The following is a 27,458-nucleotide window of genomic DNA, read 5'->3' on the forward strand; positions in this document are numbered from 1 at the left end:
GTTCCAACCTTTGACAAAGTAGTCTCTACTGTAGCCAGCCCAGCTTCTTTGTTATACTTGTTTTCATAATTTTATTCTTTATTATACTCTACTGTATACTTACTACTTAAATAGAAACAAAAGAGTTTATTGTTAATCCTGTTCTATCCTTAGTTTCTAAGTATATCAAGAAGCCTTGCCTGATTCTTCTTTTCTCTCCCCCCAGGTCTTTACCATTTTTTTCAGCTTGCTTCAGGCTTTACATTTTTTTTTTTTTTCTATAATACTTTTTCTTTCATCTATTTAGGTCTCTGTCTTCTGGTTTCATTTCTTTTTTTAGAGTCTCAGCTACTTCAGATGGGGCCTGGCATAGATTAGAAATTTATTCCATTTTGTTGAATATCTGTCCAAATTTTATTATTTCCTGCAAATAAGTCACTTTTCCAAGATCTCAGATGTCTTGGGTATTTGTATTCTTACACAAGGAATTTGTGTGAATAACCTGCTTTTGTTATCTACCCTATTAGAAGATGGTATGTTGACTAGGCATAGGTACCCACTACTCACTAGTTATCAACCACTGCCACTTTATAAGATACTTAATGTAATCTTCTAATGGCAATGACTAATTGGTAGGTGTTGCTCTGTCTCTTGGGGCTATGCTGTGGATAAGGAATTATTAGCCTACATAGAGTTTGGACAGAATTGGCTGCTTGCTATTTTCTGCTTTAAATCTCCAGCTCTCAGTAGTAGATCACAATGGGGAAATGAGTATCTGTTGAACCAGGCAACAGGGCTTTGAAGGGAAGTAGGGAACAGGAATTTCACTGTCTTCACCAAGACCAACCCTTACAGGTAGGAATCTTGGTATGGATCAGGCCTCCTACCCCCAACCCATCTCAGGCTAAAAAAGATGAAAATGTTCATGGGGATCATGGTGATGCTGTCTTTCAATCTATCAGTTCTTTGAGTTACAGTGTTCCAGCCAAAACAGGTTACCTTCTACTTCTGTATAGCTTTTGTTTCAGAAGAAAATAATTTCTTTTGAAGTTTTTCCCTCCTACATAGGTTCTTGTTTTTTTCTAACTTGCCCTGTTCTGTTTTTTTTTTTCTTTTCCTGTATTTGTATGTTTTGTTTGTCTTTTCCTTTATCTTCCGTGTAAGAAGATTATCTAAGATAGCTGATAATCCTTGGTTTTCTGCCCATGGTTAATATTAGAGAAATAAAAAGCACTGTGGAAGCTGTGATCATGTGGTTAGGCCTTATTGACTGAACTTCATGTTGATGTGGTTTGCCATTTACTGTGGAACTCTCTCTGTCCCTCCATGTTGCTATCTTACCTTTAGGTGTTTCCTCTTGGGCTGACCTGGAATCCCCAGAGTCCTGTAGTCTCTCTGAGGGTGAAGGTATGAATGAAGGTGAAGGGTAGAATAGAATAATTTCTGAGAGGGCAGATATTTGATGGGGGTGGGTGGGACCTCAAGAACACTCCCCTGTTTTCCCAGTTCTAGGATTCCCCAGGACTCACAGGACTCAGTTATAGTTACAGCTATGATTTATTACAGTGAAAGGACCCAAAGTGCAATCAGCAAAGTGAAAGGGCACATGGGTGAAGTCTGGAAATACCAGGCATAAGCTTCCTTGGCTCCTCTTCCAGCGAAGACATGCTTACTGTCTTCCAAATAAGACATGCTTAATTCCCCCGGCAGTGAGGTGTGGCAACATGTGTGGAATGTTACATCCAGGGACATTCATTAGACTCAGTGCTTGGGATTTTTCTTGAGAGCTGATCCTGTAGGCGTGCTCTGCTTGGTAAGTACCCGAACTCCAGACTCTCACCAAGAAAGCATATTCAGTATAAACCATATTGTCTGTACAATCAGTTTAGATATAGGGGGCCAGTTTTTAAGTTCTGAGATTGGTGAGAACTCTCCCTAAATCTAAGTTCCCATACACCAGGCAATGCATAAAAAGCCCTTTTAAAGGATACCAGTCAAGAAAGAAAGAAAGAAAGAAAGAATACCAGTCAGCCCTCTGTGTTAACTCTGTTTTTTTAAAAAAAAACTAATATTTTTTTCAATTTTAATTTTTTATTAATATATAATATATTATTTGTTTCTTTTCTGAACAGCAGGTATCAGCATTCACACAGTTGCTTAATTCCTTTATTTATTTTTTTTTAAAGATTTTATTTATTCATTTGACAGAGAGAGATCACAAGTAGACAGAGAGGCAGGCAGAGAGAGAGAGAGAGGGAAGCAGGCTCCCTGCTGAGCAGAGAGCCCGATGCGGGACTCGATCCCAGGACCCCGAGACCATGACCCGAGCCGAAGGTACAGAGATTTCCTGTATCTCTTCTGTCTCCACATATGCAGGAGCTTCCCCAATATCAGCATCCTGCACCAGAGCAGTGTATTTGTTATAATCTATTAACCCAGATATCCCCATCATCATCACCCAGGGTCCATAGCTTACATTAGCATTCACTCTTGGTGTTGTATCTTCTAAGGGTTTTGACAAATATATAACAACATGCCTACCATTGTAAACAGTGTAGTTTCACTGCCTGGCAAATCCTGTGCTCCACCTGTTCATTTTGTCCTCCCTCCAACCCCTGGCAACCACTGAATTAATTAATTAATTAATTAATTAATTTTTACTTTTCTAGAATGTTATATGGTTAGAAACATGCATTATTTAGCGTTTCAGATTGGCTTCTTTTGCTTAATGTGCCTCTAAAGTTTCTGTGTCTTTTCATGGCTTGTTCTTTTTTTTTTTTTTTTAAAGCACCAAATAATATTTCATTGTTCTGATGTACCTTAGTACATTAATTGATGTTGGCATAGTTATCTTTCTCCATCTCTTTACTTTTAATGTATGTCTTTATATTTAAAGAGGGTTTTCTCTAGACAACATAGAATTGCATTTTGTGTTTTGATCATTTCAGCAATATTTGTATTTAGACCACTGATGTTTAAACTGATTATTGATATTGTTGGTATAATATCTACCATATCTGTTACAGTTTTCTAGTTGTAGCCCTTGTTCTTTGTTTCTATTTTTTCTTCCACTCTTTTTTTCTTTCATGCTTTTAATGGAGCATTTCATACGATTCAGTCTTTTTTCTTCTGTAGCATATTAATTGTATTTCTGTTTTATTTATTTATTTATTTTTTTTAGATTTTTTTATTTTTATTTTTATTTATTTGACAGACAGAGATCACAAGTAGGGAGAGAGGCAGGCAGAGAGAGAGAGAGGGAAGCAGGCTCCCTGCTGAGCAGAGAGCCCGATGCGGGGCTGGATCCCAGGACCCTGAGATCATGACCTGAGCCGAAGGCAGCGGCTTAACCACTGAGCCACCCAGGCGCCCCTGTATTTCTGTTTTTTGTTATTTTTAGTGGTTGCCCTAGAGTCTGCATTGTACATTTAGAAGTAATCCAAATCCACTTTCAAATCACATTATACCACTCCATTGGTAGTGCAGGCAAGTGAAATGAATAACAAAATATTCCTAGTTCTTCTCTCCTGTTCCTGATATCCTTGCTGTCACTTATGTCGCTTACATGGAAACTCACACCTCCTATATCATTCATTTTCTTCTCTCTGAGGACTTTTTTTAACTTTTTTTTTGCAAGGTCCATTTGTTGGCAACAAATTTCCTTAATGGTTTTTTGTTTGAGAAAGTCTTTATTTCTTCTTTCCTTTTGAAGAGTAATTTCACAGGGTACGTAATAAGTTGGTGGTTATTTTCGCTCAACACTATTTCACTCCATTTCCTCCTTGGTTGCATGCTTTCTGAGATGTCAGATGTAATTTTTATGTTTGTTCCGGTATAGGTAAGGTGGTTCTTCTTTTGCTGGTTTTTTTTTTTTTTTTTTTTAAAGATTTATTTATTTGACAGATAGAGATTACAAGTAGGCAGAGAGGCAGGCAGAGAGAGAGAGAGGAGGAAGCAGGCTCCCCGCTAAGCAGAGAGCCTGATGCGGGGCTCGATCCCAGGACGCCGGGATCATGACCTGAGCCGAAGGCAGAGGCTTTAACCCACTGAGCCACCCAGGTGCCCGTATTTTTTTTAAATAAAAAAGGGAGAGAGCTTAATGAAATGGTTGGGCTCTATCTGTGATACTTCTGTTGATGTTTTTAATTTGTTAAGTTTTTATTTAATGGAAAATACTCAGTTAAAGCTTAGTTTCTTTTCATTTTCCTCCATTCCCATGTCAGACATGAAAATCAACAAAATCATATAATTAGTTAATTACCTGAAACGTTTATTTTGGTAGAGATTTGTGCCTTGTCATGTTTCTTCATTGGCAGGTAAAGTTAAAAATTACTTGATAGTGGAAGTATTTCTTATTTTAGTCTTTCTTCGTGGGGAAGGGAATAGACCTGTATGTAGTTTCTTGTTTTTGTCTTTTTTATAAATAAGTATCAATGGCCTATTCTCTTTTTTAAGATTTTATTTATTTGTTTATTTATTTGAGGGGAGTGCGGGGGAAGGAGCAGAGGGAGGGGGCAAGCAGACTCCGCACCGAGTGGGGAATTAGGCACGGGGCTCAATATTAGGGCCCTGAATCAAGACTTGAGCCGAAATCAAGAGTCAGATGATTAACCAGCAGAGCCACCCAGGTGTCCCATCAGTGGCATATTTCTTTTTTTTTCCCTTTCTAAAGGTTTTTAAATTTTTTTTAATTTTTAATTTTAATTCAACTTAATTAACATATAATATATTATTAGTTTCAGGGGTAGAATTTTGTGGCGTATCAGTTGCATATAACACCCAGTGCTCATTACATCAAGTGCCCTCCTTAAATGACCATCACCCACTGACCCCATCCCCCCACCTCATCACCAGCAGCTCTCTGTTTCTTTCCTATAGTTAAGTCTCTTATAGTTTGCCTCCGTCTGTTTTCATCTTTTTTTTTTAACTTTCTCTTCCCTTCTATGTTCATTTGTTTTTTTGTTGTTGTTTGATTTTTTTTTTCTTAAATTCCAGGGCTATTTCTTAATATTAAGTAACAAGCATCTGAAATGAGTATCGGGAAAATTATTTTAATAGGTGGTAAACATACCCCTAACCCCTTTTGAAGATGTTCTTGACCATCTCATTAAACAGGCTGCTGGCAACTATTCTGATTTCTTATCACAATTTGGTCATTTAAATGTGAGTATTTACCTCTTAAAGATTTTCAAAAATAATGTTTCTGCAATTTCTTTTCATAATACACAGAGAAAGCAACCAGTGAGATGAATACTGCTGAGGATTGGGGCCTCATTTTGGATATTTGTGATAAAGTCGGTCAATCTCGAACTGGGTAAGTGTTGCAAAGTTTCAGAGGAGCTTTATTGTTCTCTTTATTAATATGAATAAAATGAGAGTTAGAAGGTAAAGTTTATTACAATTATAATTTAGTTTAAAAAGGGACTTTTTTGCTAGCAAGATTTGAGGAATCATTCCATTTAAATTACTCTCTGTAACCAATCAGGGTAACATGACTGGTAACAATGTTGATATTTTAATTAAACCCTTGTCCAGAGTTGCTTCCCAAAGTCTAGCTTTTTCCACTGACTTTTAAAACCATTAGTGATTTCTCAGTTAAGTGATTTCTCAAGTTTCATGGTTATTTTTCAGTTCTTCATTGTCATATCTGCAGTATTCTACCTAACCAGTGACTATAGAAAGACAGGTCAGGACAATATAATCTTAAACTTTTTGGCCTAAAGCTTTTTGTTCATACAGAGCTTTCAGTACAGCAAGTTCATTAACTGGTATACAGATTAATAATTTCCTTAATTCCTAGGCTAATAACATCGATTTTAGCAGCCTCATTTACCCCCTTGTGCTATAGAAATATTGTCTAATTTGTGTACTTTCCTGAGAAAAATGTTAGAGAACACTGCTGTGTTACACTTGCTTCTTTTTTTTTCTTTTTTTAAGATTTTGTTTTTAAGCAACTTCTACATCCAGCATGGGGCTTGAACTTCTAACCCCAAGATCAAGAGTTGCATGCTTCACCAACTGAGTCAGCCAGGCGCCCCATACTTGATTCTTGTGGTGCTAATCTTAATCCTCTGATGATGCTTTCTTTGGCTCTCCTTCCTCCTAAATATAGGAAGTTCCTTAAACTTCCTTTTATCCTTTCTTTTTTCCTCTAATACTTTTTTCTTCTCTAGTACATTCTTTTTTTTTTTTTAATCTTACAACTTATGCATATCTTTATATGGGTGACATCTGTATTTTCAGCTCTGATTTTTCTCACTGTAGCACTAGTCTTGGGAACACATCATTATTTCTGGGTATCATACTATATAAGCTTTGATCTCACCGTGTAGAAACCTGAAGTCATGTCCCTTTTTGCTTTAAACCTGCTTTCCCTCTTTTGTTCCCTATCTCTGTTAATGACAAGATTATTTAATTTGCCCTTAAAACCTCAGAGTCACCTCCACATTAATACTGTTGCTAAATTCTGTCAGTCTGCCTCCAAAATATGTCGCAGACTGTTGATACTATAAAGTCTTCTCAGTTAACTTCTTGAACCTGGCCAAACCAGGCAAGGGTCGTTTGTGTTCAGGGCCTTTCTGCCCCTTCAGTCAAGCCCTTTTTGGCCTATAACATGCAGCCCTTATTTAGATTCCCCGAAATGTGGCCTCCATATGTGGCTTCATCCATCCCCTTTGTTGTTTTTACATTTTAGTGTACTGAGTCTTTCTCTTTCTGACCCTGTTAGTTCCTTAATTTAATTGGAATTTGAGTAGCTACTGTGTGCTGTATATCTTTTCCTTTTTCTCTATTTCTGTTGGCCCCACTTTACTTGAGACATTCCTTACCATGTCTAGGCTATTGAATTAACCTCCTGGCATTTCTTTCCATTTCTTTCCTATCCACTTCTTATACCCAGTTGCTCTGTAACAACTCTGACCATATCACTACCCTGCCTTCTACTGTGAGTTGTCTGTCCTCCCTCTAGGCATCTGACTCATTTATTTTTCATTTTTTCTCCTCTAAGTACCATTTTTTTCAACAAAAGATTTTCAGTTGCCAATGCTTTTCTACCTTAGTTTATGCTTTTGGTCATTGTATTCCTTTAGTGTGAAGTATTTTATTCTCCCATTTTCTTTCTGTTTTCTCATCTTTCCAGGCCCAATATACGTATCATTTCTTCCACAAAGCTTTCTTTATCCCCTTTACAGAAATCATATTATATTATGGTCATGTGAATCCTCAAAGCACTGTATCAAAATCATTCCTACTTGTATTATGTTGTGTGTTATAGTAGTTTATGTCTATCTGATAGACTTAGATTTGTAGAATGAAAAGGTCCATGAATTTTTGTTGTGCAGTTTAGTGGTAGTTTAGTTTAGTTTAGTTGAGGTAATTTAGTAGTCAAGAGCATGGGACTCTGGAGTGAGACTGCCTGGGTTCACATCTTGCCTGTGACCACTTTATTGTGTCACACTGGGTATCTTATCTTCCTCATTTGCTGTGTAGGAATAAAAGTAGTGTCTTCCTCACAGGGGGCTTATTATCAGTGTGAGATTAGTTAACATATATAAAGTGTTCACAGTAGTATCTGGCACATGGTTAAATGGGTGCAACTTAACCTCTTTTTTTTTTTTTTTTAAAGATTTTATTTATTTATTTGACAGAGATCACAAGTAGTCAGAGAGAGAGGAGGAAGCAGGCTCCCTGCTGAGCAGAGAGCCCCATGTGGGGCTCCCTCCCAGGACCCAGGGATCATGACCTGAGCTGAGGGCAGAGGCTTTAACCCACTGAGCCACCCAGGCGCCCCTTCTTAACCTCTTTTTGATTGAAGTTCAATTTGTGACAATTTGGCTGTTAAGGATTAGGTATCAAAAAAAAAAAAAAAAGGATTAGGTATCAACCCAATTCCATCCTACTATATTTTGGAAATAATACTTTCATCTAGCATTCCAGTTACAGTGTCCCTCCTGTCTTCACTCTGTCAGTTTTCTTTTCATCTTTACATTGGTAAAGTTAAATTTGGTATTCATTTTGTAGATACTTTTTATAATAATTTGATTTGTTGCTTGAAATGCAAAGATAAACTCCCTTTCATTACTAGAAATATTCCAATTTATCAGTTAAAAAATTTATAATCATCTGAAATTCTGCATAATGTACAGTGAGGATGAAGAGTTCAGTTTGTTTTTTTTCATGTTAACAGTTATTTTACTAGCAACATTTATTATTTTTTTCCTTATTTTTTCTTACGATGAGAATTAAAATCTACTCTCTTAGCAACTTTAAAGTTATAATAAAGTATTATAAGTATACTGTCCATGGTGTACATTACATTCCCAGAACTTACTTAAAGCTGGAAGTTTTTACCTTTGACCCCCTTCACCCACTTCACCTCATCCCACCCCCCACCTCTGGCAACCATCAACCCCACTATTCTGTGAGTTCAGTTTTATTAGATGCCACATGTGTGTGAAATCGTACAATATTTGTCTTTATCTGTATGAGTTATTTCACTTAGCATAATGCCCTCACGGTCCATCCAGTATTGGCCTCATATATTTAAAATGACCTAATTTGTAGCTTTAAAAAACTTTCCCATTTTTTAAAGATTTATCTATTTATTTGAGAGCGAAAGAGAGAGGGAAAGGGGTTGGGGCGGAGCACAGGAAGAGGAAGAGAGAGAACCAAGCCAACTCTACACCAAGTGTGGATCCTGATGTGGGGCTTGATCTCACTACTCTTGAGGTCAGACCTGAGCTGAAACCATGAGTCAGACACTTAACTGACTTTGCCTCCCAGGCACCGTCCCCCCCCTCCATTTGTCAGTTTTTTATCTAGAATCAATAGGTTGTATTGATAGTACCTTTTTATTTAGATGTACATGATTAATTTTTTTTTTCAAATTTATTTTAGACTGTATACTTCTTATCAGTATGTTCCTTAATATTTCAGTTATCTTTTGGGAGTTTTAATTGATGTTATGCTAAGTTTATGAATTAGGAAGGATTTTCAACTTTGATGATCTAAATAATGAGGTATAGTTCTTTTTGTCCTTTTAAATAATGTTTTTTCCTTTCCTCTTCTTCCTTTTCCCTTCCAGTTATTTTTCCTCCCTTTACATTTATTGTTCTCTAGTTCCTTTAAATCATTAAGTTAATTTCTAAGCATTTATTTGTTTATATAAATGCAGTCTCTTGCCATAGCTCTTGTTAATAAAGAATTGTTTGAAAAGGATTAAATAATTGAGACACTATTCTAATATTACTGAGCTTTTTAAAAAAATAACAGTTGTGTTAGGTATTCTCAAATCAACTTAGTAGTAGATAATTATGAAGGTGCTTTTCAGGTGAACAATAAACTGTGGGATACTTATGGTGGTGTTCGTAATATTTCTTTTTTTGCTTTTTTATTTTTATTGTGGTAAAATATATATAGAATAAAATTTATGACTTTAAACATTTTGTGGCATGTTTGTGACATTTAGTACATTCACATTATTGTGGGGTTATCATCAGAAGTTATCACTTCTAGTACTTTTCATCATCCCCAACTAAAACTCTACTTACTAGACAATTCCTTACCATCACCCCCTCCCCTTGCCAGCATCTGGTAACCACTGACAGTTTGTTTCTAATCTTTGAAATCATTTTGTAATTAGTTTATATAGAGAACTTGCGGAGATTTGGTTTATGTTTTCTAGGAACCTACATACATATGTTTAGTTATGGGTTGCTAATGGTAGCATAAGAATATGGAACTTTACTTTAGGTTGTCAGCGAGGTATTCTAGGTACCTGGTGTGCTTTAGAGAAGACTGAGAAGTGTCCTTGGTGTGAGAGGGTGTTTCTGAAACCATACCCACGTGATGTGTATTTTCCTGAAACAGATTTGGGTAGGGTAGGTTGAAGTAGAGGGAAGTTATAGATTGAAATGCATTTCATAAAGTTATTTGTGTACTAGGCAACAATGTAGATTTTTTTTAAAAAAGCGTTGCCATTTGGTTTTAATCTAATTTTATAAAATGTGCAAATCCATTTAAGTAGGTGGATTTGGAGATTGTGGAGGCAACTTGAAGAAAAGCTTTTCTTTTTCTGTAAGCTTTGATATTTTTATCAAAATAATTTGTAACAATCAGTATATTGTGGAATTATTTGTGGAAAAATAAAATAATTTCTGTCAAGTCTTTCTTACTCTGACCCTCCAGATTGTTTTGGCCTTTGCTGCTGCTGCTGCTGCTGCTTCTTCTTCTTCTTCTTCTTCTTTTTGTAAGCATCATCTATTTTAGAGTTGCAATTTGGAAAATATTCTCAAGTTTTAAAGGGAAGAAAAAGAGCCATTATTGTGAAATTTTATTTAGTCAGAACTGTGACCCAGAAACGTGGCTTCCAGTGTTTTGAAAAACGTTCCTTTAATTCTTTCTCTTTTAACAGTTTTATTGTATGTATGAATGTATTTATATTTGTTGATTTCAAGAAATACTTATGCTTATATAAAATATGTACTTTTTTGATTTAAATACAGATTTATATTTACATGGCTCAGAAATTAAAACAGCTTGAAAAGATGAACATGGACAAGTCTAACTCCTCTCCCTGTTTTTCTCTCCCATCCACTATAGATAACTGCTTTTGTTCCTTTTGTATCTTTGTGTTGTTTCTTGACAGAAATATGAATTTATTTTGCATTCATATATAATAAGCATATTATATACACGGTAATTAGTTAGTTCATTAATATATCCTGATAGCCTTAGAAATACATTTCTTTTAATGTCTCTTAGCAGTGCACTGGTTGTTAAATTGACAAATTTAGAAATCATTTTCTAGCTTAACATGAGTTTTTGATTAGTATCATGTAGAATATTACCACACTTAAATAATAATTATTAACTAAAATCATTTACTTAATAACTACAAATAACTATATCAGTCGTAGGAAACCTAGTAGATGTGGTTACTATTTGCTTCATATAGGTTAGAGATTTTTTTCTGAGCCTGAAATGTTTGAATATGCTGGACTTGAAACTATAAAGAACATGCTGAAAATTTTTTCTGACTACTTAGGATATTCACATGACTTTTACTGTGCAATTCCAGTGTATGAGTAAGTACTGAAAAATGCCTAGCCAATGAGGTCATATGATGGACTGAAAAGTCTGTTTGTTTAGAATCAAGAGAACTTTGAAAATGATGGTAACAGTTTTCTTTAACATGTCTTCACATAATGAATAGCTTTTGTTTGTTAGTTTTAATTGATTTGCTTATATTCTCATGTGAAAAATAAATGTGAGGGTAGGTGTTGATTATCCACAATAACAAGCTAAAATTAAAGTTCTCTAATTGACATCTAGATTAATTTGTGCTATTATGTTATAGCTGAACTGTCTTTGCTTAGCTTTGGACATGGATATAGTTGACTGATGCAGTTAACTTTTTTCTTTACTTGGTTAAGGGATCAATTTAGGTGGTAAATCTTTTTTAGTATATGTGCTGCCGAAGCGAGCACAAGGTGGTAAATCTTGGATTTATTCCTGTAGAACTAGAAGGATAATGGTAATCATTACTGACATTTTGCCAAAAATACAAATATAAACCTTTGGAAAAGAGTTGGCTAAAAATGCTTTTCATTTTATCTGTCTTGTCTTGAACTTGGGCTATAACGATTTCTGTTTTTCAACTGGAGTTTAAAAGAATATTTCCAGATTTTTTTAAAAGGAAAAGTAGTCTTTGACTCAGCCATCTTCAGTCAGGTAGAGAAACACATCTCTTCCAATTGTAATTGTATCTTCAACTTAGAGACCTTAATTTTTAAAGTCTTTCAAGTGCTCTTTTAAAAATAATAGCCAACATTTATTGATGGTTTATTATTTTCTAGGTCTTGTTTAAGGTCCTTAGAAACATTATATAATTATAGCAGCTCTAGGTAGTGTAGGTTTTTCCAGTTTACAGATGGAATCTAATTCATATTTAGGATTAAATATAATTTAAATTAGGGGAAATCCCAACAGGAGTAAAATTAAAGGATTTTTTGTAAAGCGTGATCTTGATTTTCATGTCTCTTTTACTTTTTACATTGTGGACTTATTTTTTAGTTAGTTTCATTCTCTCTGCATCAGTCATTTTTTCTTTTTGTAAAGATTTTATTTATCTATTTGACAGAGAGAGGCACAGCGAGAGAGGGAACACAAGCAGGGGGAATGGGAGAGGGAAAAGCAGGCTTCCCGCTGAGCAGGGAGCCCCATGTGGGGCTCAGTTCCAGGACCCTGGGATCGTGACCTGAGCTTAAGGCAGATGCTTAACGACTGAGCCATCAGGCACCCCAGTCATTTTTTCTTTTATTTGACAAAACAGTACTGGCTGGATATCATGTTTTATGTACGCAATGGTAAATAAGACAACAAAGCCTTTGACATCAGCTGTGGTGACAGTCTACTAGAAGTAGAAATAAACAAGTAGACAGATAGCAAGCTAAGAAGATAGTGATCAGAGTGCTTTAGTGGAGAATAGAAGGGGAGACCCTACTTAGATTTTGTAGGGAAGGACTAGTTTGAAGGGATAACATTTATGATTTTAAAGTTGAGAAGAACCTAAGAGCTGAAAGCAGGTCCCGGGCAGAGGAAATAACATCTACACGAATCCTGCAAGAGAGACAATGCTTGATGCTGGGACCTTCAAAGATGCAGAGTAGCTGGAACACAGGTGAGTTGCTCTAAATGAGCATAGAGTATAAGAGAGTGAGTGAGTTAGAAAAGTAGAAGTGGTAGTTGGAGTGCTTGAAATTGAGGTTATAGAGGTTTCACTTACTGGATGGCATGGTTTAGGATGTGGCCATGACAGTTAGTAAAGTGGGATAGCAGTTGAAAAGCCAAGATGTTAGAAACATCACTTATATAGTAATAAATTAATATTTCTGAGAATTAAGACAAGAGTAATGTTGGAGAGGGTGGCAGTAAGCCAGGAGTTAAAATCATTGAGGGATGAAGGTGTAATTGAGGTGTTTCTTGTTTTTTTGTTTTTGCTGTTATTTTGTTTTTTAGAGAGAGAAAAAGAGGGAGGGGCAGAGGGAGAGATAGAATCTCAATCCATGCCTAGCATGGAGTACAACATGGTGCCTAATTCCACAACCTGGGGATCATGACTGAGCCAAAGTCAAGAGTTGGACACTTAACCGACTGAGCTACCCAGGCACCCCACTTGAAGTTTTTAAAATAAGTGCAGTAAGAAGGTAGTCTGGCCTGATGGGAATTGGATTGTTTTAGGGAAGAGGATGAGAGAATGATTTGAAAGTAGTAAAGGGGGCAAAGAAGACCAGTCTTGTACCTATCTGTAGAGTGGGAGTAGTATCCTCCCTGGAAGATAGTGGAGAGCCAGAATTTCTGTTGCGCGGAAGAGTTGAGGATTGGGGCTTTTGTTGACAGTGGACTATGAAATCTACACAGTGGGGAGGTTTCAGAAGGTGAAAAGTAATGCATATGTAGAGCTGATTAATGGTGGATAGTCTGGAGCTTTTCATAGGGACTGGTATAAACAGAAATAATAGGCACATGTTCTCAAATTCTCAATCTTTGGATAGTAGAGAAAGTTGGGTGCCCAAGACTTCCTCCTGACCTTTGCAGATGGAGCCTTGGAAGTCTAGGAAGGAGTGGTTGGGGCTCTCTTTTGACCCTGTCCATACAGGTGAAGGGACTCCTCTTTTTTTTTTTTTTTTTTTTTGGTTTGTTGTTTTCTAAAGATTTATTTGTTTGAGAGAGAGAGAGAGAGAGAGAGAGCATATGTGGGGTGGAAGGGGGGTGGCAGGGAAGGGCAGAGGAAGAGAGAATCTTAAGCAGATTCTGTGCTTAGCACAGAGCTGGACTCAGGCCACAGCCTTGAGATCACAACTTGAGCCAAAACCAGGAGTCGACCACTTAACTCACTGCACCACCCAGGTGTCCCAGTCTTTGTTGTTGTTGTTTTTGAAGTTTTTATGTTAATTCCAGTTAGTTAACATACAGTGTTGTATTTATTTCAGGTGTGCAGTATAATAATTCAGCACTTCCATATATCACCCTGGGCTCATCATTGGGTAGTCTTATATTGAATCAAAGGCTCTTAGCCTTCGCAAGATAAAACATCATTTTCTGTGTTTAAGAGATTTTTGTTTCCTTTTCTGTGAACTGTATGTATCCTTTCATTTCTTGTAGTCATTGATATATTAGGGACATACTTGTCTATAATTTGAGTTTGTGTGTGTGTGTGTATTACATTATTCTTTTTACTTTGTTGTTTTTCCATTTAGAAGTTTTTAATTTTTATACAGGTAAATTCATCGGTCTTTTCTTATGGTTTGTAGAATTTTGAATTGTACAGGACTTACCCTCTCCAAGGGTTTAGTGGGATTAACTCATTTTCTCTCTATGGTGTCATTTTTTTGTTTCATAATTAGTAGACTTTGAAATACAGTTTTAGATTTATAGAAAAATTGAGCGGACAGTATAAAGAATTCTATATACCCACCCTACCACTCACATACCACTATTCTTATTAACATCTTATATTGTGTGGTACATGTATTAATAAGTAATGAGCCAATATTGATATACTATTATTAATTGAAATCCATTGTTCCCATTAAAACTTATTTTGTGCTGTACAGTTTTATGGATTTTGACAAGCCTTTAACGGTAAGTATCTATCATTATAGTATCACACGAATAGCTTCACCATTTTTTAAAAATGTTCTTTGCTCCACATACTCATTCTTCTCCTCCCTCTCTTTTTTTTTTTTTTAAAAGATTTTATTTATTCATTTGACAGAGAGAGGTCACAAGTAGACAGAGAGGCAGGCAGAGAGAGAGAGAGAGGGAAGCAGGCTTGCTGCTGAGCAGAGGGCCCGATGTGGGACTCGATCCCAGGACTTTGAGATCATGACCTGAGCCGAAGGCAGCGGCTTAACCCAGTGAGCCACCCAGGCGCCCCTCTCCTCCCTCTCTTTTAACCTCTGACAACCATTGTTTATTTTTTTATTTCTTCTTTAATGTTGTGTTTATCAAAATGTTGTGTAATTAAGATCCTATATATAGCCTTTTCAGATTGTCTTTGCTTAACACAGAATGCCTTTTTATTACTTAGCAAAATGCCTTTAAGCTTCATTTGTGTCCTTTCATGGCTTGAGACCTCATTTCTTTTTATTTCTGAATAATATTCCAGTATATGGATGTACTATAGTTTGTTCGTTCATCCACCTATTGAAGGACATCTAGATTCCGGTCAGGTTTTGGTAACTGTGAGTAGAGCTGCTATGAAATATATTTCGTGTATAGGTTTTCCGTGTGTGGGCTTAGGCTTTCACCTCATTTGGGTAAATACCTAGGAACATGTTTGCTGGATCATTTGGAAGACTATGGTTAGCTTTGTGAGAAATTGCCAAACTGTTTCCCAGTGTCTCTGTACCTGTGGTTACATTTTTTACATTTAAATCTTTGCTCTATTTGGAATATCCTCTTATATAGTGTGACTGTAACTTTATTCTTTTCTGTCTTGCTACTCAAAATTCCAGTGACATTTATGGAGTAATCCATCTTTTTCTTTTTTGATTTGAAATACTGCCTTTATATATTACACTCCTGTATGTATTACCCTTTGTATTTTTTTGAACTTTATCTTTTGTCCTATTTGTATGTGTATATACATGTGCTGCTTCCGCATGGTTTCAGAGTTTTTCTAAATACTCCTTTCCCTTCCTACTATCCCCAGATAAACATTGGGATTGGCTTGCCTAGTCTAAAAATAACTGTTTCTTTTTAAATTGGCTTAGTTTTGGGGGCACCTGGGTGGCTCAGTGGGTTAAAGCCTCTGCCTTCGGCTCAGGTCATGATCTCAGGGTCCGGGGATCGAGCCCCATGTCGGACTCTCTGCTCAGCAGGGAGCCTGCCTCCCCCGCCCCCCCGCCCCGCCTGCCTCTCTGCCTACTTGTGATCTCTGTCAAATAAATAAATAAAATCTTAAAAAAAATAAATTGGCTTAGTTTTAAATTAATAAATTGTTTTTATGGTATTAAATCTTCCTATCCAAGAACATAGCATATCTTTGTATCTTTTAGTACTAATGAATTTTTTCTCTTAGAAGTCTTGAATATTTTTGGTAAAGTTTCTTATGAGGTATTTTTTCCTTTTTCCTGCATTTAAGTGAAGTCTTTCTTTAACTGGTTGTTTGATAGGAATTTTCTTTTTTCATCAGTGGACTGTACTATAACATCTGTGTATTCCTGAAGGCAGAAATTGAGAAGATGATTCGGGAGACAGTGGGGTTGGTAGTTAGGGTAGGATTGTGATTCAGTCTCATTTTTTCATCTGTACTTGCCCTAGACAGTGATTTTACTTTTGTATTTTATTTTAATTTTTAAAACACAATATATTTTATAGCTAGGACCTATAGAGTCCTCGTGACTATAGGGATCCTTTCAAAGATAAGGAAGTTAATGCTCGGAGATTTAATGTGACTACTCCAAAAGTAGTACTACTCCAAAAGTAACTACTCTGTTACTACAAAAGTAGTAGCAGAGGTAAAATTCAAATTTAGGTTTTTACTCTCAATCTTACGTTTTTGCCTCACTTTTCAGTGCTGTGTTCTTAAGTGCTTATAATGAACAATTATTTGAAAGTTAAAAATCATGAAATAAGACATGCCAATTTCAGTGATTCTTCTCTTTCCTATGCATAAATCACATTGTGTTGTGCTTGACAGAAATAGACCTTAGTGTTAACATAGTCTAGGAAATTCAAAGTATCACCATATTGAATTTAAGTATGTAGTAACTGTTATTCATTCTTCCATCAATCCTCAGTATGCAGTACTTAGAAGTTTAGTTTACCTACTTTCCTGCTGAAGTCTTTTGGAATCATGAACTTGTTCTTTAAATGCCAAATAACATCATTTGTATACTCTGTTCATGTACTGTTTTCACGTACCATTTCCTCTCAGGAGAAACACCTACTTTATTACTCTTTTTTTCTGTTTTTCTTTAATATTTGCAATAGTTTAAGGAAAGTGTCCTGTTATTTTTTTTTTTTTTTTGTCAGGTTCCATGAGGGGGACAATGAAGAAAGTGGTATCCTCATTTTGAAGTTAATTGATCTAAGATCGTTGATTTAGTAGTAGATACAGCAGTTAGAATTCAAACCTACTGTCTTTTTAGTGGTAATGATTTTCTTAAGGATGTAAAAGCTTATCACAGGTTTTTGCTTTGGTTTGTTTAAAGATTATTTATTTATTTATTTGTCAGAGAGAGGGAGAGAGAGAGAGAGAGAGCGTGCACAAGCAGGCAGAGTGGCAAGCAGAGGCAGAGAGAGAGAAGCAGGCTCCCCACTGAGCAAATTATGCGGGGACTCAATCCCTGAACCTAGAATCATGACCCAAACCAAAGGCAGCCGCTTAACTGACTGAGCCACCCAGGTGTCCCAAGTATTTGCAATAGTTTAAGGAAAATGTCCTGTTATTTTTTTGTCAGGTTCCATGAGGGGGATAGTGAAGAAGGGGTATCCTCATTTTTGAAAAGTTAATTGATCTTAGATCATTGATTGATTTAGTAGTAGATACAGTAGTTAGAATTCAAATTGTCTTTTTAGTGGTAATGATTTCCTTAAGGATGTAAAAGCTTATCACAGTTTAACTTACTATTTTTATGATACAAAAATACTTTTCAAATGAGAAGTAGAGGAGTGAGACCTATTTGAAATGAGGGTTTTTAACAAAATTTTATAAAGCACAAGATGTCACAAATCTTGACTCTTTTATCCAGCAGAATCATTTTAGGTTTTTGGCTTTTTCCCTATGTATAAATGGAAAGACCTTTTCAGGGAGTCCCACTAGCTGGGAGACTAATGTTGAGCTCTTTATCTGACATAACTGTACAGCAACATACTTGAAAGTAGGTAGACATTTATGAATAATGTAACAATTTTGGATACTTGAGGCTATTTAAAGAGATTTGAAATTTCATTGTTTTTTGAAAAGAGCTGCAGGAATGCAAAATTATCTTTACTTTCCGTGATCCTTCTGACTATAGATTTGAGCTGCATCATATGCATGTTTATCTTACTGAATTTAACTATATTCTTTTTAGCCCCCTCAAATTGTATTTTTCCTAAAGACTTGTCCTAAAGACTTTTCCTAAAGACTTGTGTTTTCCTAAATGTTGTCTATTTAGTGAGATATCATTTAGTGAGTTATATGCTATCTCACGATTTTAGTTTTCATTTCTGTTAGAGTATGAATATCTCACTGCACTAAGTGTGAGTCACTCAGTGTATGCATTTTTTTAAACAACATGGCCTGTATGAAAGCTATTTTATTGTATATATTTTTTTATTTATTTGACAGAGACGGCGAGAGAGGGAGTACAAGCAGGGGGAGTGGGAATGGGAGAAGCAGGCTTTCTGCCCAGCAGGGAGCCCGATGTGGGGCTCAGTTCTAGGACCCTAAGATCATGACCTGAGTGGAAGGCAGACACTTAACGACTGAGCCACCCAGGTGCCTGAAAGCCTTTTTCTTCAATGGGTGCTCAAAGTAACAGTTTTGGTTTAATAATTGAGGAAAAGTTGCCCATGTTGAGCTTATTTGAGAGATGACAAAGTATGTTTTCTAATAGGTAACTCCCTAATAAAGAGAAATTGATTAACTGCAATTTTTGCCACTGCCTTGACTTTGGAAACATACCCCAGGAAACATACCTGATATTTTACAGTGGTGAGATTTGTGCTATGCTCGTTTTTCACATGGTAAGTTTAGAGCAGCAAGGTTATTTTGTAGCTGGAAAACTGGGAAAGATGAAAAATAATTTCCCTTTCCCTGTTCTTATCCTGACCCTGGTCTTTTTGTTTGCATGTCTCAAGAGAAAGAAAAGAGAGGATATGTTTTAAAATTCTTTTAAATACAAAAATGGAGTTTTGAGAAGGTTTTTAGAGAGACTACCCTTTACAGAGGTGGGTGATGGGAATCACTGGTAGATTTTTCCTAATGCACATGCAGATTTTACCTTTAGCATGTGTTTTCACAAAATATATTACCATCATCAGTCTCTTACCTCATATCCTGTGCTCCTCCCAGCATTAGTTAATCTGAATTTTTCCCTTATTGTGATCCTATTGTAATTCTAAAACAAGATTTTATGAAAGCATGTACATTTTTCTCGTAGAAAACTAACTCAGTGGAAGACATACAGGAGTTGGTAATAAATAGAGTTTTGTAAGGAGAATTATTCTTTTATTCTAAATACTAAGTATTGTACAACAGTGAAAAGTAGTGTTTTCCATATTTAGCTCGGTGACTTTTTATTGAGCATCGGCCATGTTGAAGGCATTGTTGTAGGCAACATTCACAATGAAAACGTTTTATCAGCTTTGCGCAGTGGCAGTATCGTAGCCAGTGAGGTTTATCAGAGGCACGGTTATTGGTAATTGAAAACGTTTTATCTTATGTGCAGTGGCTAGGGAGTAGGGAGCCAAGGATGAACAATGTAGCCCTGTATCCCGTCTTCAGAAACCCTCAAGATGGGGAGATAAACAGTTAAGGCAATTTTATTAAAATTTTATTTAAAAAGAAAGATGAAAAGAAAACCCAAACAATTTTAAATTATACAAGTTAATACCGTTTGAACAGCTGTCAGCACACTTTGTTAGAGGTGATTCTAGTTATCTATTGCTACATAACAAACCAACCTATGACTTCGTGGCTTAAAAGAGCATTTATTATTATCTTCACAGTTCTTTCAGTTAACAGTTGGGCACTTCTTGCTTGAGGTCTCTCGTGAACTTGTAGTCACCTAATGGCTGGGACTGGAATATCTGAAGGCCTGATTGGGATGGATGCTCAGTCTGGTTGGCCGTTGATTTCTGGTAGTCAGCTGGGATCTCAGCTGGAGCCATCAGGAGCCAGCATTTACCAAGGCCTATATGTGTGGCTTGAGTTTCTTACAGAACAGTAGCTGGGATCCTAGAGGGAGCATTGTAGGAAATGTAGGTTTATTCTATATGCTTTTTATGAACTGCACATCTCAGAACATCGCTTGTACTACATTCTGTGGGTCAAGCAAGTCACTGGAGTCAGCCCACATTTAAGAGGAGGGTTATTAAATTTTCCCTCTTGATGGGAAGTGGCAAGTTCACTTAGTAGAAGAGCATGTGGAAAGGGAGTTATTATTGTGGTTATCTTTGGAATATATAATATGCCACAGAGGCCTGCTCTCTAAGTATTGAATGAAGACTTTGACCTAGATAACAAAACAATGGATCATTGGAACAAAACAGTGGATTTTAGTAAACAAAATAGTAAATTCCATTTTTGATACTTGAGATACACAGTCTTTAATAAGAGATTGAATGGCAAAATATGATGTAAGGATCCTTTACTATTTTCATCTAACATGTGTTTATGACTTTTTCCCTAGAAAATTGTTATTCTGTGTTGAGTGAGTTCTCCCCATTTGTAGATATTTGTAAATAAGAACAGCTAACATGTGAATACTGTTTGGATAGTCATAAAGAGTTTCATGGTGACCTTTCATGGTTTTGTTTTATGTGCATGACGTGGTAAAACTTAGCTTATGAAAATTCATAAAAGCCAAAGTGAAGATGATGGCATAACGTTAGTTAAAGCATTGTCAGCTGAGCTATTTGCTACCTGATATTTTTTTTTTCCAATAGGGTCATTGTAATTTACATGGAGACAGTAATTCAGTGTGACAGTTTTGGTGACCAAAGTGGATTAATCATAAGGGTTGGTATCCTTTAGCACTAATATAAACATAAGGCACTATATGTAGAGGGATCTTGCTTTCTGGGTACTTTTCCAATAAGATGAATGAGCAAGAATGAAAAGTTTTATTAAGTTATTGTTAGATCAAAGGAGTGACTGTTGATGAAACTCATTTAAAGACTATATCCTTTCCGGAATTGCCTTAAGAGCTTCAACTTCTGCAGTCTTACTGAAAAAATTTTTGAATGGCAAAAGAAAGCACGGTAGCATGACTCTGTGATAATTGTGTCTGAAGATCAAGGAGCATTCATGCCTTAATTTTCATTTACCTTTGAGCATGAGGTAGCTTAATTTTAGTAGTTGTAACTTCACATGGAAACCAAATGACTGAGAGTGGTATGATGCGAGACAAGTAGAGTAAAGAGGATTTGATAGAAAAGACCCCCTCTTAAAGCTCAGCTTTCTTTGAGGCCCAAAGTACTTAAATTAAGGTGGATTGGAATAGTATTTGTGAATAATGAAATTGACTTTGATGCTTTAGTTCATCAGACCTGATATATGTCAAGGCAGCTCTGTACATTCTTGAAAAGTCTGTTTCCTGGCCAGTCTATGATTTGAGAAAAAAATCATTAGAAGCCACAGCCACATGAAAGTACATGTATCCTCTGTTGATGGCTCTTCATTCTTACTGAAGGACCTCCACTTGTACCTATTTACCTAACTAAAAGAAATTTGAAGGGAATCTTCACGTTTAAAATGGCATTCAGTTTTTCTTTGAGCTATTTTAGAGATAGCACACACCTGGAGCAGCAAGAGTAGTGCCTCCCAGCTCACCCTGGGGAGCTACACGCAGTATCTCAGCATCAAGCCACCATAGCTTTGAACTGTGTCTGTGGGCATCTGCTTTATCTTGACTGACTTTGTGCATGCATTAGCAAGATGTGTACTAAGGTATCAGAAAAGCCCAAGGGAGGTTATGTTTGGGGTCTGGGAATTCTAAAAACATTTTCCTTATAAATTAATGGTCATTGCTTCTTCCCTTTAGGCCCTTTAGGCTTACCCACAAGTCTTTACAGGAACGCTGTACTCTTAGATACTTAGAGAATTATTTGCTGCCTCTTTTTTCTCGCCCTTTTTCTGAACTACATGTCTCAGATATATGCATAAAAAGCTGATTTTTGTGGGTGGACGTAGTTTTGGCCCTGTGACTAAACATAGTTTGTCTTGGATAATCTCACTTTATGCCTCCTGTTCCTGAATTATGCCCAGTTAGCATCCCTTTCATTCTCAGAAAGGTACTTGTATAGTTGGTAAATTATACAGTCTCTACAGTCACCTTGAATTTTTCATTGAGAGGATAATAGCCTTAGTATACTTAGTTTAAATTCATTTGTAAAAAGGAAGAAGCTGAGGTATGGGTACCATGTAAGCTTGCTTGTACCAGAGCTAGGAAACATATTCAATACATATACAATACATATATGTATACATTCTGTTTACATGAATATTTTTGTATTTACTTTTAATTTGACATAGGTTTATATTTAAAAAATACAACTCTTGGGGCACCTGGGTGGCTCAGTGGGTTAAAGCCTCTGCCTTCGGCTCAGGTCATGGTCCCAGGGTCCTGGGATCGAGCCCCACATCGGGCTCCTTGCTCAGTGGGGAGCCTGCTTCTCTCTCTCCCTCTGTCTGCTTACTTGTAATATCTCTCTGTCAAATAAATAAATAAAATCTTAAAAAAAATACAACTCTTAAGCCTTTTTAAAAATAGTATTTTAGCCATAATCTTTCATTAAATTGTAAGATTTAATAATCAGGTGTGTATATATTATCTTTTTTGGGGACCTCATATAAATGGAATCCTACAATATTTATCCTTTTGATAATGTTTTATAATATTAAGTAAAACAAATGCCATCTCAATCTGGTGAATTAATATTTTGAGGCTTTCATTCTTTGCGTTGTATGAATAGCTCCCAGCTTCCATCATCTTACTTCATTGTAATGCAGTTCTGTGGTCAGAACGTAGAGTATTGACTTAGCCACACCTGGGTTTGAATCTTTTTTGTACCAGTTACTACCCGCTTAGGTATCGTGGCAAGGAATTGAACAACTGTAAGACTCCAGTTTATTGTGAATGTTTTGAAAATTGGATGAGTTCGTTAAGTAAAATTTGAGAGCCTAAACGCATAGATGTTGCATAGGTTATTGTTACTTGCTATTACTATAACTCCTATTTTATAGCATCCCCATGAAGTACATGTTTATATGTACATGGCCTGGTATTAAAAAATAAGTCTGTTTTACTAAGAAGTGACTTCTTCCCAATAAAATGCATTCCTTGTAAGTATACAGTTTGATAATTTGATGAGATTAGCAAATATATATGCTATATTATAAGCATTACTTCACTCATGGTAGACAGCATTTAATCACTTCCAAAAGTTCTGCTGTCCTAAGCAAGTACTGATCTGCTTTTGTTATTATAGATTAAATTTTCCTTTCCTAAAATTTCAGAAATAAATTTGTGTAGTATATAATTTTGTATCTAGTATAGAATATGTTTTGGAGCTAAGTCCAAGTTTTTATGTATATCACTACTTCTGTTTATTTCTGAGGGATATTCCATTGTATGAATATATTAGAATTTTTTTCTATCCATTTACCCATTGAGGAACATTTGCATTATATCCAGTTTTTAGCTGTTATGAGGAGAGCCACTGTGAACATTCTTACACAGACTGTTTGATCGTGTGCTTTCATTTACTTAAGTGAAGTTACGTTTCTGTGATTTCATTTGACGTAAGAGTTATTTAAATTTGTTAGATTTGCATTTAACTTTCACACATTTGGGTATTTCTTACAGTCATTTTGTTTTTAATCTGTAGTTTAATTCTGTTGTGGTCAAAGAACATATTTTGTATGATTTTTAAGTTTGTCACCATTTGTTTTATAGTCTAGAATGTGATCTATCTTGGTGAATTTTCTATGCACTTGAAAATTATGTTTTCTACCATGTGTGAGTAGAATGTTCAAAAGGTTCAGATAGGTGGTAGTATTCAATTATTCTATATCCATATTTCTTTTTTGTTTTACTTATGCTGTCACATTACTGAGAGGAGTATGTTGAAGTTCTAGGAGACTAGACTTGTCAGTTTTTCCTTTCACTTCTGTATATGTATGTATATATGTGTATATGTTTCTTTTATATATTTTGAAGTTCTCTTATGCACTTAGAATTATGTTTTGTTTAGAGAAGTAATCCTTTCATTATTATGAAATGTCTCTTTATCTGTTAGTATTCCTTGTTTGAAATTGTTAAAGCCACTTGACCTTCTTTTATGTTGATATGTCTTTCCCTGTCTTGTTTCTTTTAATCTATCTGTATTTGTTTATTTTTTATTTTTTACTTTTTTTAAAAAAAGAGTTTATTTATTTGTCAGGGAGAGAGGTAGAGAGAGAACAAGCAGGGGGAGCAGCAGGCAGGGGGAAAAGCAGGCTCCCTGCTGAGCAAGGAGCCCAATGAGGAACTTGATCCCAGGACTCTGGGATCATGACCTGAGCCGTGGGCAGACGCTTAACCAACTGAGCCACCTAGGTGTCCCTCATCTGTTTGTATTTAAAATGGATTTTCTTGTAGATAGTTTATAGCTGGCATATACTTGGTTCTTGCTTTTTTATCCAATTTGACAGCCTCTGCCTAGTAATTGGAGTGCTTAGACTACATTTAATGTAATTATTGATATGGTTGGATTTAAAACTACCATTTTGCTAGGAGTTTTCAGTATGTTTTATCTCTTCCATTTTTTCTCCATTTTTCTTTTCAATTACTTTTTTATGATTATATTTTATCTCCATTTTGGACTAATAACCTATGGGTCAAAGAGGAAATCACAACAGCAACTAGAAAGTATTTTCAGTGAAATGAAAGTGAAAATAAAACATATCACCACTTGTAGGATGTAGCTACGGCAATCCATAGAGGTAAATTTATATCATTAAATGTTTATATTAGTAGAAGAAATGTCTCAAGTTGGCAATCTAAGTTTTTATCTTAAGAAGAAAGAAGAACAAACTTAAAGGAAGCAAAAGAAAAGAAATGATGAAAATAAGAGCAGAGATTAATGAAATTGGAAAGAGAAAAAAACAATAGAGAAAATTCAAAAGTAGAGCTGGTTCTTCGAAGAAAAATCCAGTGGAATTTATCCCAGGCATGCAAGCCTGGTTCACCAGTTGAAAATAAATCAGTATAATTCACTGTCTCATCAAACTAAAGAAAAAGACCCATATAATCATCTCAATAAATGTGGAAAGTTCCTTTGAAAAAATTCAATATACATTTATAACAAAATCTTTCATTAATTTAAGAACTAAAGGTAATTTCCTCAACCTGTTAAAGGACATGTACAGAAAATTTTTATATTTAGGATAATGGCACTTATTTGGTAGAATTCATTAGTGAAGCCATCTAGGCTTAGAATTTTCTTTATTGTAACTCATTTTATAAGGTCTGCAATAGGTCAATACCAAAAACAAAAAAGGAAAACCACAGACCAGTTATGTACAAAGGTACAAAAATCCTCAACAACACTGTAATCACACCCAATAATATATAAAAACAATAATGTATTATGACCAACTGTGCTTATGTAGAACTTGGAGAATTTCCAGTTTCTTCATATTACTCATTTTTAGTATAATTTTATCATGGTCTAACAACATGTATCATTTCAATTTTTTTTTTAAAAATTAAGTTTTTCTAAATGGTTCAAACTATGGTCTGTCTTGGTAAACATTCTGTATGCACTGGAGACAATATATAGTCTGCTCTTGTAGAGTAGCGTATTCTCACACCCATTTTTCTGTTCAATTGTTTTATCAGTTTCTGAGACAGGAATGAAATCTCCACTAAATTGTGGATTTGAAGTTTTTATATGAAGTTTTATATGAAGTTTTGCTTCATGTATTTTGAAGCTTTGTTTTTAGATAAAACTACACATCTTGGTCTGTTATGTCTCCTTGGAGAATTGATCCTTTTATTTTGTAATTTTGTAATTTTCTTCTGTGTCCTGGTAATATGGCTTGTCTGGAATTGCAGTTTGCCCGATACTAATATAACTACTCCAGCTTTCTTGTGGTTTATGTTTGCTTGGTATATTTTTCTTTCCTCCATCCTTTCACTTTTAAGTAACATAGGCCCTTATATTTTAACAGTTTCTTAGAGGGAGCATTTAGGTGGGTTCTGCTTTTTTTTTTTTTTTTTTTAAGGTTTCATTTGTTTGTGAAAGAGTGAGAGCTAGAGAGAGAAAGAGCACACACAGAGGGAGAGAGAGAAGCAGACTCCCCACTGAGCTGGGAAACTGACACAGGGATTGATCCCAGACCCAGGATTTGTGACCTTAGCCGGAGCCAGATGCTTAACTGACTGAGCCACCCAGGTGCCCTGGGTCCTGCTTTTTTTAATCCAGTTGCGCAATCTGTCTCATTTGGTGTGTTGAGACCATTTACATTTAATATAACTGTTGATATGGTTGGGTTAGGCCTCTGCCTTCAGCTCAGGTCATGATCCCAGGGTCCTGGGATGGAGCCCCGCATCAGGATCTCTGCTCAGCGGGGAGCCTGCTTCCTCCTCTCTCTCTGCCTGCCTCTCTGCCTACTTTTGATCTCTGTCTGTCAAATAAATAAATAAAATCTTTAAAAAAATTAAAATGTTAAAATTTGCCATTTTTCTAGATGATATGTTTCTTCTGTTGAACTTTTATTATATATCAACTGAATATTTTTTGTGAATTTTTAAAATTTCCCATTTCTCTTTTAAAAATGTATTTAGTGATGGCTCTGTATTAAATTTTTTTAGTCATTTTTAGCTCTGTACTTACTCATGTACTTAAAGCATTCTTCAAGTTTACTGATCTTTTATTCTTATCTAATTTATCCACTTTTAAAAAAATATATTTTTCATGTCTAGAAGTATTATCTTTTTTTAAGCTTTATTCTTTTTACACCATTTCTTTCCTCATTATGTTGATTCGATGTATATCCTTGAGTATACTAAGAATAGCTTATTCAGAGTCTTTGGTTGCTAAATCCATCATCTCTGTGATTTCTTCATTTTCAGTTAACTGAATTTTCTCCTGGTTATGTGTTATATTATATCTAGAAATTTTTTTTAAAGATTATTTATTTGACAGAGAGAGAGACAGCGAGAGAGGAACACAAGGAGGGCAAGTGGGAGAGGGAGAAGCAGGCTTCCTGCAGAGCAGGGAGCCCAATGCAGGGCTCAATCCCAGGATGCTGGGATCATGACCTGAGCCGAAGGCAGACGCTTAATGACTGAGCCACCCAGGTGCCCCTATATCTAGTAATTTTTGGCTGAATGCTTAGTGTTACAAATTTTATATTGGGTACCTCGTATTATATCTCATAATTGCTTTGTGTATCAGATTATATCTAATAATTTTTGACTGTGTAGTGTTATGAATTTTATATCGAGTGCTAGGTATTGTTGTTGTTAAAGAACATTGGACTTTATTCTCTCTGAACTTGTTACATTTGGCTCAATTTTATCCTTCTCTAGCTTGTTTTTAGGTTGCTGTAGGATGGATTTAGAGTAGCCTTTTGAGATAGTTCAGTCTTAGTACCAAGGCCTAAACTCTGGTGTATCCACTGAAGGCTCTAGATATTTAACAAAGACTCTCCATTTTGATTGAACTCTGACAACTGCGTGAGCTTTGGGAACTCTTCTGCATACAGCTCGCAGTCA

The 27,458-nt window shown here is 35.7% G+C and overlaps 1 protein-coding gene and 1 pseudogene across 1 annotated transcript in view; both read left to right on the forward strand.

Annotated features, from left to right (window-relative positions):
- Positions 1 to 27,458, forward strand: part of STAM (signal transducing adaptor molecule) — a 92,198-nt gene that overhangs the window by 12,300 nt on the left and 52,440 nt on the right. Inside the window, exon 2 of the mRNA XM_046013754.1 lies at positions 5,209 to 5,293. Coding sequence (XP_045869710.1) covers positions 5,209 to 5,293 — 85 coding nt within the window. The remainder of the gene's footprint in view (positions 1 to 5,208; positions 5,294 to 27,458) is intronic.
- Positions 19,335 to 19,536, forward strand: LOC123947719 (annotated as a pseudogene).

This window comes from Meles meles, chromosome 7, assembly GCF_922984935.1.
Source record: "Meles meles chromosome 7, mMelMel3.1 paternal haplotype, whole genome shotgun sequence".
NCBI lineage: Eukaryota > Metazoa > Chordata > Mammalia > Carnivora > Mustelidae > Meles > Meles meles.